Source organism: Chenopodium album, chromosome 18, assembly GCF_948465745.1.
Source record: "Chenopodium album chromosome 18, dcCheAlbu1.1, whole genome shotgun sequence".
In the NCBI taxonomy this organism is placed as follows: domain Eukaryota; kingdom Viridiplantae; phylum Streptophyta; class Magnoliopsida; order Caryophyllales; family Amaranthaceae; genus Chenopodium; species Chenopodium album.
The window spans coordinates 18692723-18703396 of record NC_137851.1 but is presented as its reverse complement, the minus strand read 5'-3'; the positions used below and the strand labels follow the sequence as shown (position 1 = coordinate 18703396).

The window sequence follows — 10674 nt, the reverse complement described above, 5'->3', positions numbered from 1 at the left end:
GTAGTCCCCATTAAAAATGATGTCATCAAATTCTTGTTAAGACTCACTAAGACTTACACAAATTGATCACTTTAGCCCTAAGACTTAAATATTTGACATATTATATGTATAAAAGTGTAAAAAAAAAAGGAAAATAAAAATAAAAGTGAGGTGGGTGAAGTGGGTCTCAATCTCAAGTCTTAAGTCGAGTCTTGGAATTTCAAGACTCGACTTGAGATTCGCTTGAGATTTTTGAAGAAAAATGGGAAAAGTCTTAAGCATAAGTCTTAAGACTCAAAATGATTATGTCACCCCAAGTCTTAGAGACTTGGGGATAAACTTGCTCTTAGTTTGGTGAAATCGATGTTAGTGTCTGCTTGGTTGAATTCCAAGAGATTGATGTATTTGCCATAACTAAAAAGATAACCTGCATGTTTGTGATTTTGGTTTTACTAAATCTGATAGGTAACATGCATTAGCACACTAGTAGAAAACAGCCCATTTCGACGGAAAAATTCCGTCGAAAACACCTTGAAATCCGTCGTAAAACCCGTTTTCGACGGAAATTCCGTTTCAACTGGTTGTCGGAAAAGGTTTGGTAGGAAAAACGGTTCCTTCCGATGGAATTCATTCATCGGAAGAGGTTTTCCGGCACCGACAAAATCCGTCGAAAACTTCCGACAGACACAATCCGTCGGAATTTTGCGAGGAAATTCCGTTGGAAACTACTTCCACCAAAATAAAAAAATAAAAAAAAACGTCGCACCACCACCGGCACGGCGTATCACCACCTCCAACCCCTAACTAACTTTAACCCAACATTAGACCACCACTAGCCGCTAAGTTACCCTAACCCTAATCCCCCACCACCACCAGCCCCCACCGCCAAACCCCCAAACCACCACCAAACCCGATTTAAACCCCAACTAATTTAACCTCCCTCCCTTCAGCCCCTATTTAAACCCTACCCACCCAGAACCACCACTAACCTCCCTCCCTTCAGTCCCTATTTAAACCCTGCAATTTTAAACCCCACCCAACCTTAACTGAATCGACACCGGTTCTTTACCACCACGATACCACAACCCAAAAAAAAAGGTCAAAAAAATCCGACCATAACCCAGATCTACTCACCACAACCTCGCCAACCCACCCCCAAAATCCGAAATCCAACAACCACTACAACCACCATAAATTTTCAAAAAAAAATCCCAAAAAACAAAAAATAAAATCAAAATTAAGAAAGAAAGAAAGATACATACCTTAATTTTACCAAACAAAACCTTGAAATTGGGTTATAAGGCCAAATTTGGCCATATAACCTTCGTTTTAATTGCGCCGTTGATGACTTGTTGATGTCTGTGTTGTTGTTCATGCGGTGTTATGTTGGTGTTGTCGTTTATGATGGTGGGTGTTGGCGGTGGTAGATAGAAAGAGGGGGAAAGAAGAAGAGAGAAAAAAACAGGCAAGAAAGAGAAGAGGAAGAGGAAAGAGAACAAGAAGAAGATCAGGAGAGAGAAGGAGAACGTTCTAGAGTGACAAGGAGAACGAAGAGTAGATTGAAAAGGAGAGAGAAGAAGGGGAAAGAGAAAAAAAGAGGTGGACAAGAGAGGTAATTTAGCCTCTTAGGGTTTTCTAAAAGTTTTTTTTTTCAAAAAAAAAAAATTCCGTCAGAAAGTTCCGAAGGATTCTTATTCCGTCGGAAAATGTACTTTTCGAGGGAAAAATCCGTCAGAAAGTACATAATTTCCGATGGATTTTTATTTCGTCGGAAATTTTCGATGGATTTTCGACGGAATTAATGATTATGTCGGAAATATCCAACAGAATAAAAATCCGTCGGAATTTTCGATTTTTCCGACGGATTTACGTGTCCACCGAAACCATTCCGTCGGAAATGGGCTGTTTTCTAGTAGTGGCATATCCCACGAGAGTAGGATTTCTATTTTTTGGATAGAAGATCCCTAAATAGATTGTTCTGCGAATGTATATAGCGGAGTAGGTGTTTTACTCCATTCTAGTGTCTGCTTGTAGGTTCAATTCAAAGCTGTACCTTGGTAACAAGTTCACCGAGAATGCAATGCCTGCTTAGTGTTAATGGCCAAGTACATCAAAGCACCTATTGCACTTAGGTGTGACACCGGTTACCAAGTACATCTTCACCTTCTTCGTTCTTAGGGTCGAAATGCATCATCTTTGATGTTTAGAGAATGATCAATCATTGGATGGGTGTGCTTTGTCCATGAAGAACCTTTTTAATACTTTCTTATATAGTGTAATTGGATTGATATGATGAATTTAAAAATTATAACACCCCAAATCCCCTTCTACGGAAATATACGTATAAAATACCGTAGAAATAGACTTAGATGTATTACCGCCACGTGAAAACGTAAGTCTTACTTAACTACTAAAAATGGTAACGAAAAATAACTGACTTTTATTAATAGCTATAATAACCATATATAAGATATTGTTTGAAAATACTCCAAATAAAAACTTGTCTGACTCATGAATAAATAAATTCCTAGCTAGGTGATCCCAATCCCGACTCAAGTATGCGTACGATCAACCTCCACACCTGAAATCAAAACTGCTTACCAATAATGGAAAATAGGGCAAACAAAAACAAAAAGGAAAACGGATTAGCAAAAACGGTAAGTACATATAAGTGCAAGGCATGTAAATACTTTTATTAGGAAAACATGCTTTCGAAATAACTACTTCAATGTAATCCTACCAAATATAACTTTCCAAAATTAGACTTTCCGAATTTAGAATTACCAAAATTAAACCTTCCAAACACAGTAATGTCCATCAATAGAAACTTTCCAAGTTAATATATTTCCAAATTTATTAACTTTCCAACTTTAGACAAATTTCCAAAATCAATTTTCCTCACCTAAATGTGCACATCCTCTAAGCAAGTTAAACTATACTCAAGGAAAGACCAGATCATACAAAGTTCATGGTCCTACTTAACCAGTCCCGAGTAGAAGAAGGATGATAAAATTAAATACTAAGGCCCACAAAGAGCTACAAATTTTAAATTAATTCCTCTAGTTCAATAACTTGTAATCAAGTGATTTATAAACAACTTTTATTAAATTAATTAACATTTTTAAAGATCAAACCTGTAAATTGTAAAATTATATCCTAACTCTTCATGAAATTCATTATTTCAAATCTCTCACGCGCAACATTTATTCAAACAATCATTAAAATAAAACATTCACCAAAACATGCATTCAAAACTTGATCCAAAGACCTATAACCACCTATACATACCTTGATCACGGAAAACAATGGTACGACTACACTTGATCACGACCGAGAGAATCCTCCTTGCTGGTAGCAAGTCATGGCAACAATGAGGTGGCGGAAGACAGCGGTGAGGTGGCTAACGTTAGGGCAGCAGTAGGGTGGCTATTAGCGGCAGAAATGGTGGTGCGGTCTTTTACTAGAAATTAATGACGACGGAAAAACAAAAAGTTATTATAAAAAAGACAAAGGGTTGTGATGAAACCAAATAGTGGAGAGGTCAATGGAGCAAGTTACCAAAGTAGTAAAGAATGCAAGAAAGAAGAAGACTAAGAAGTTACCAGAAAAGTTGTTTTATTTACTTTTTTTTTTAATTTTGTGGTAAATAATTTCTATTTTGAATCAAACAGTTGTATTATATTTTGTGGTACTATATTTTGGAATAATTATAATATTCACTCTTATTATTAGTTATGTGCTATGAAGTATATTATAGAGGAAATCCATGTTACTCGAAGGACACAATCATCATTTCTCCTGCCTAAGTAGAGGGCAAAATAGAGGCCATGATTTAATTGATTTCTTCATCTTCCCCATCCCAGATTTCCTCCATTTTTGCCTCCTTCATCCTCTATACATAGTCTATCTTCCTCTATCAACACCTCCTCTATTTCCACCACCTAAGGTGGTTAAAATTGTTGTTCCAAACAAGACACTTCCCCTAAAGGATTTATATGACCCTACTTGACACTTTTTATTACTAGGGTTTCGTTTTGTTCCGCAGCAAAGCGCCATTGTGGGCTTGAGAAAGGATGAAGAAGAAGAGGTCAACGGAGGAAGAAGAAGATCGGAGGTCGACGGACTTGAGAAAGGACGGAGGTCGATGGACTTAAGAAAGGACGAAAAAAGGGGAGGTCGACAGGCTTGAGAAAGATCAGAGGTCGATGGGCTTGACAAAGATCGGAGAAGAGGAGGTCGATGGTGGTTGTTGTGATGTGTTTAGCGGAGAGATTGTGGATTTGTTGATGGTGGTGGCTATGGTGGTGGTGAATGCTGACAGAGATAGATGAAGAAGAAAGGACTGTTAGCTATGGATTAACCTAGGTGGAGACTGATGAAGAATAAATGACTACCAACTATTTCAAGACCAATATTTACAAGATTGTCATTTGAGTAATAATATTTGTTACTTAAATTGAGTAACATGGGCTCCCTCCTATATTATATTGATCTAGTTGGGCTTCTTTTTTTTTTCTTCCTTTTATTATATTCTAAGGTAGGAAATAATAAAAGAAGAAAAAAAATGGTGGATTGGCACCAGCAACGACATCTAGTTGTCATCATTATGTCACAATAACAAGGGGTCAAATCATTGACAAGGTGATCAAATTTCAGTTTGATCATCATGTATTGTATTACTACTCCTCAAATTTCAGTTTTATGGAATGGGGAAATAACCACAGGATTTAGGCCTTCGAGAGGTATAAGACAAGGTGATCCGATGTCATCTTACATTTTTGTTCTTTGTCTTGAGCATTTATCTTTAATGATTGAGGAAAAGGTGATTCAAAAGATATGGAAACCAATTAAGGTAATAAATTCAATTCATCTCTCCTATATTTTTTATGCAGATGATGTATTTATGTTTGGGCATGCTTCTAAGTCCAATATAAAAATCATCATGGATGTTTTAAATGATTTTGGGAATATTTCAGGGCTAAGAGTGAATCAGAGCAAGTCTTCTGTAATTTTTCCGAAGAAGATGTGCTACAATATTCGAAAAGATCTAACACAGGAATTTAATTTTTCGGTTTCTACTTCTTTTGGAAAATATCTTGGTGTGGAAATTAATCCTAACAAGCTAAAAAAAAGTGATTATTTTGGCCTTCTTGATAAAACTTTTGACAGAGTAAAGGGATGGCAATCTAAATTACTTAATTTAGCTGGAAGATGCACTCTTGTTAAATCTGTTCTATCTTCTTTTCCAGTGTATTTGATGCAAACTAGTATGTTACCTCTTTCAATATGTGAGGATATAGAAAGGCATTGTAGGAAGTTCCTATGGAACAAAGTTGATAGAACAAAATATACCTCAAGGCTAGGGTGGAATCATGTCACTAAACCTATGGAAATAGGGGGGCTTGGGATTAGGAGACTAAAATTGTGGAATATTGCTTTTATGGCTAAGCTAGGGTGGACTATATTAACTAATCCTTCTAAACTTTGGGTTAGAATCTTAAATGAAAAATATTTAAAGCACAGTGCCCTTTTTGATTGTAATGCTAATGCTTCTCAATCACAAATATGCAAAGATATTTTCAAAGGAAGAGAATTATTGGCCTCGGGTTTAAGGGTGGGTATTGGAAATGGGAAAACAACTTCACTTTGGTATCACCATTGGGTAGATAAAGCTCCCTTGTATACTATTATGAATGTTGAAGTACCTAATTCTAAAGGATATTGGAGTGTTGCTCATATAATTAGAAATGGGTGTTGGCATTTGAGTGATATTGAACATCTTTTACCACCTTATATTGTTCCATTAATTAAAGCTACTCCCTTATCTAAAATACATGACTTGGAAGATTTTATTACTTGGGATCTTAGCAAAACTGGAATTTTCACCATAAAATCAGCATATCATTTTTTGTTAAAGGATTCTTGTACTCCATCAAAAAATTTACATTCTTGGAAATCATTGTGGAAAATACAAGCTCCCTTAGCTTCAAATATAAAATGTTAGCTTGGAATTGTGCTCATTCTATTTTACCCGTGGCAGAAACAATTTCATCTTACATGCCTCTTATCTCTCCAATTTGCTTAAGATGTAATTTGCATAATGAGACACATATCCATTTGTTTCGTGATTGTTTTACATCTTCAATTTTATGGAATGATATTTTTGCAAGAGTATATCAACCACAAAATTTTGATTTTATCTTTTCAAGAATGAAAATTGGAAAGTTTGGTTGAATTATAATTTGGGTTTGGATAAAAAATAGAAGCTGATTTTTGTCACAGCTTTATGGCATATTTGGTTGCAAAGAAATGATATGGTCTTTGAAAATAAGACAGTTAATTCATTCTCTTTGTTCACTAAGTTTATCTTAGATTATCAGTTCATTTATACTATTTCGCAGGTGGAGGATAAGAAATACAAAGGCAAAGCCAAAGTTGGAAGCTCTTAAGCTTCAACTAGGAAGCTCCAAAGGAAGGATACATAAAGATTAATACTGATGGAGCATGGATGAATTCTGCAATTTCATCAGGTAGGGGTGTTCTGAGGCGTGCTGATGGGACTTGGTATGTAGGATTCTCGTGTAAGTATGCAGCTGTCTCTCCTCTTGCTGCAGAATTATATGCTTTAAATGATGGGCTGTCAATTGCCGATGATCTAAGGATTAAGAAGGTTGAAGTTGAAACTGATGCTGAGTCCTTGAGAACCATGCTGCTTACTACGGGTCCAAATCCACATCATGAACTAGCAGCTGATGTATGTGATGTGGCTACTGTCCTTAGTCGCTTTGAGGTAGCCATAATTTCACATGTTTCAAGAGAGAAGAACGTTGTGGCTCAAGCTGGCAGTATTTGGCAAAGAGATGGCAGTGGGTTACAAAACACACTACCTTGTTCCTGAGTGTGTGCGTGCAATATATGAAGCTGATCTAGTACATGTCACTTCAGCTGTAAATGAATTTGCTGCTGCTGCATCAGAGGTCACAGTGCAATGTCAATGTAGTTATCTGTTTCTCTTAGATATGGATGTATATGCTTTTGGGTAGATGGTTCTTGCTTTAGGGGTAGTGCAATGTATGGTTAAGGGTATTATGGGGGATATGTACAACGTATTATTAGTCTTAGCCTATAGTTTAGGCTTTATTTTGGTAAGCATCCATTTTCATTGTATAAATTATTTGATGCTTGATGTAATTAAATCTATGGCATTAGCCTATTAATTTAAGTTCTTTCAGTTTGTGTAAAAAAAAACAGGGCGTCAAATCGTTTGACTGGAAGTATAGTTTTTTTTTTTTTTTTGTTTTTTTATTAAATACGAGGTAATCATGTTTCTTTGAGTATAGAGTTTGTTATAATTCCTATACTAGTTAATACCCGAGCTATGCTCAGGTTTTCAATTAATACATGGTTGGATTATATTTATGCATAACATGAAATGATTTACTTTTAGCCGTCAGAAACTGAAATTATCAATACGTAACAGACCCTTTTTTTTTATTCAATCAAATTGAAAACATGATTATGTATGTTAAAATTTAAATTTTCTATCTTATCTTTAATCTTGATAAAATTATTATTTATTTTCTTATGAAAAAAATGGCAAAAAAAAAAAAAAAAGAGGGAAAATTTTTAATATGGTGTTGACACGTGTAATCAAAGAATTATTTTGGGGATTACTTTAGTATATTAGTATACATTGAAGGGGAAAATTCATTTCTTTCATATAAATGTTGTCCTTTTAAACTAGTGCAACATGATTAAATTGCAAAAACTTAATCCATATAGCTTGAACTAACAATAATTCTATTGAAATCACCATAATCCATAGTTATGGAAATACTTTAAATAATTAAGTACAAACATTAGAAGACTGTAGATACCAATGAAATTCACCCACTTGTGACTTGTTGATACTAATCATTACAAATTAAATCAATAAAATCTCACACCCACACAGATCCAAAAAAACAAAAATTAAAAAAAGACTTTGCCTTCCCAGGGTCATTAGCTCGAGGGCATGCATGTTCGAGAACCTTAATGTGATTCCGAACGAGCCCTAAATTTCACTTAATAATCAGTAGGGAGTGGCTGGTGTGAGTACTCATCATCACCAATGAAAATGTGGTCATAGATAATAGCAGCAAGAGCTGCCCCAATAAATGGGCCGAGCCAGTAGACCCAATGGTGAGTCCAAGTCCAGCTAACAACGGCTGGTCCGAATGTGACTGCTGGGTTCATTGATGCCCCATCAAAAGGTCCACCAGCCAAGATATTGGCCCCAACGATCAGCCCAATTGCAATTGGGGCGATTATGCCCAAATTGCCTTTCTTTGGGTCAACAGCTGTGGCATAGACTGTGTAGACCAGCCCAAATGTCATCACAATCTCGAACACTAGTGCATTCCATGAAGAAACCCCTGATGATAGTGCAAATGCTGATACTGCCTGTAACACAAAAAATTACATGCTTTGATTATTAAAGAGGTCAAATGAAATAAATAATAAGATGCTAGTCATACTAGAGCTGTCAAAAATTGACCCGACAGAGAACCCAACCTGAATCGACAATGATCTGAACCCAACCTATACCTAAACAATGAGGTGAAACTAGTGACTTGTAACCCGGCCTGAACCTGACCTGATCTTAATCGACAACCGATTTGATCCAATACTTTATGACCTGAACCCGAACTTGCACCCGATCCGATAGTAACCGTCAATCGATTTAATCCGTCCTGACAATAATCCGAACCCGGACTAGTACCCGACTCAATTAAAACCTGTACCCGAGTCATGGAAGGTTTGATAAAATTTTATATACCTTTTTTCCAGCTTATATACATATACTGGTACAATTCTGTAAACCCTCAATCCGATTCAGCTTATATACCTTTTGTTCTCTATTACTCGTATACAGGTTTAATAAAATCTTGATAATGCTTGATCAAATATGGAAGGCGTAATTATATAGGTTCAACTTGACCACATCGATATTTATTAGAATTGAACTTGAACCAAAACCCTACTCAACACTAACCCGAACCCCAACCCGAACCCGAATGTACCATATTTGTAACCCACTCAAACCCGACTTAACACAACCCAAGCCTGAAATTGAACCCGATCTGAATTTGACTCGAATCGAGAACCGACCTATACCCGAAAAGGTGAACGACCTAGGATAACTTGAACTGAAATTGACCCGACCCGAACCCGAACCTGATCTGAAGCTAGATTGACCCGACATAACTTTATCCTGATTTTAGTCGAGACCTGATTTGACCCCACCTGAACCCGACTTGAATAACCAAATTGACAGCTCTAAGTCATACTACCAAGACAGTCCAGGTATAGGAGGTTTGAACCATTGATTAGCTTTCCAACTATCAAACCTAAAGTTTAGGGTCGAATCTCACCAAACCCATTTTAAGAATGATTTATTTAATATCCCCCTCCTCATATAATTATATAAAAATGGGTTGTGTCCTTACAAAATTTGGATTGGTTTATTTAAATTTCCCCCTCTGCCCCTCGGATCATGTCCTCACCCAAAAAAGTATACAGTACATTGTTTTTATGCCAATGGCAACTTATTCCGATCACATATTATATAAACTGCGGACTTGCAGAGTATACACTTTTATAAAAGACTTAAGTATCTAATTAATGAGATGTTTTCGCACTAACTTATTGTGATTTAATATGTTAGACATTAAAACTCTTTAAAAAAAAACTATCTAACTCTTTAAAAGGACTACTTTAAGTCTCTGATGAATATGTTATTATAAGACCATTTCACAAGTAAATTCATGGTATAAACACAAATCAAATGTTAAGGGAGGAATTACCATGCCGCCGGTGGCATATTGGATAAGGAAGCAAGCAACAACGGAGCCAAGCAATTGACCAATACAGTACAAAATGGCGCGTAACAAAGTAATGTGACCAGCAATAAAGGCACCAAAGGTAACAGCAGGATTAACATGTCCTCCTGAAATGTTTGCACCAACTGCGACTGCTACTATCAGTCCGAATGCATGCGCTAATGATGCTGCTATTACGCCTGTTGACGGCGTTGTCCCGTTGTCGTTCAGTTTGCCTGAAAATACAACATTGTTGTTACAAATGCAAACCATAGGAATATATGATGATTTTTTTTTGTTTGTTTTCAATCAACAAGGAAAAGGAAAAGTTGATTATATTGGCCAAAGAGTAAATACAAAGTCACATGAATGTAGGACTATTCAATGGCTACTATAAAATTGTGGCCATTATAATAATATTAAATTTCAACTCTTTTTTTTAAAGAAATGATCTTAACCATTCATTTATGTCAATAAAAAAATATAAATTAGTTTTGAAAAACAATAAGAAACACATTTTTCCCAAGAATTAAACGTTAAATGTATAAAAATAATGTTCTTTTTAAACGTCAAGATAAAAAGATTCAAAACTTATACCATCCATGGAAAATCAATGGAAAAATCCATTCCAACCTATATCTGTTTATTAAAAAAAATGTCTCTAATTTAATATATACAATACATGATTACTCTGATAGCTCTTGCTGGCCATATTAAATTATCATTCGCTTCGTGTTTTTTCATTTGATTGGTGATCGAATATGAATTTCATGTTAACTGGGTTGAATGATTGATCACAAATTGCAGAGAATTAGCAATGAAAACTTTCGGTAGG

General features: G+C 35.8%; 1 protein-coding gene and 1 pseudogene across 2 annotated transcripts; one reads left to right on the top strand and one right to left on the bottom strand.

Annotated features, from left to right (window-relative positions):
- Positions 1–4645: 4645 nt before the first annotated feature.
- Positions 4646–7022, top strand: LOC145591959 (uncharacterized). Its single transcript, XM_081648435.1, has 3 exons — positions 4646–5903; positions 6510–6824; positions 6925–7022. Exons 1-3 carry the CDS (start codon positions 4646–4648, stop codon positions 7020–7022), a joined length of 1671 nt encoding a protein of 556 aa, XP_081504561.1.
- A 906-nt stretch (positions 7023–7928) lies between these two features.
- On the bottom strand, positions 7929–10112 carry LOC145591958 (aquaporin TIP1-3 pseudogene; annotated as a pseudogene). Its single transcript, XR_014102354.1, has 2 exons — positions 9825–10112; positions 7929–8421 (listed from the first exon to the last, which is right to left on the bottom strand). The product of XR_014102354.1 is annotated as an aquaporin TIP1-3 pseudogene (transcript).
- Between the last annotated feature and the right edge of the window lie 562 nt (positions 10113–10674).

Excerpts from the sequence above, each read along its gene's own strand:
- LOC145591959 (XM_081648435.1), top strand. The coding sequence starts at position 4,646 with ATGTATTGTATTACTACTCCTCAAATTTCAGTTTTATGGAATGGGGAA. Across the intron at positions 5,904-6,509 it reads TTTTTTGTTAAAGGATTCTT|GTAGGGGTGTTCTGAGGCGT; the intron begins GTACTCCATCAA and ends CAATTTCATCAG. Across the intron at positions 6,825-6,924 it reads CGTTGTGGCTCAAGCTGGCA|CTGTAAATGAATTTGCTGCT; the intron begins GTATTTGGCAAA and ends ATGTCACTTCAG.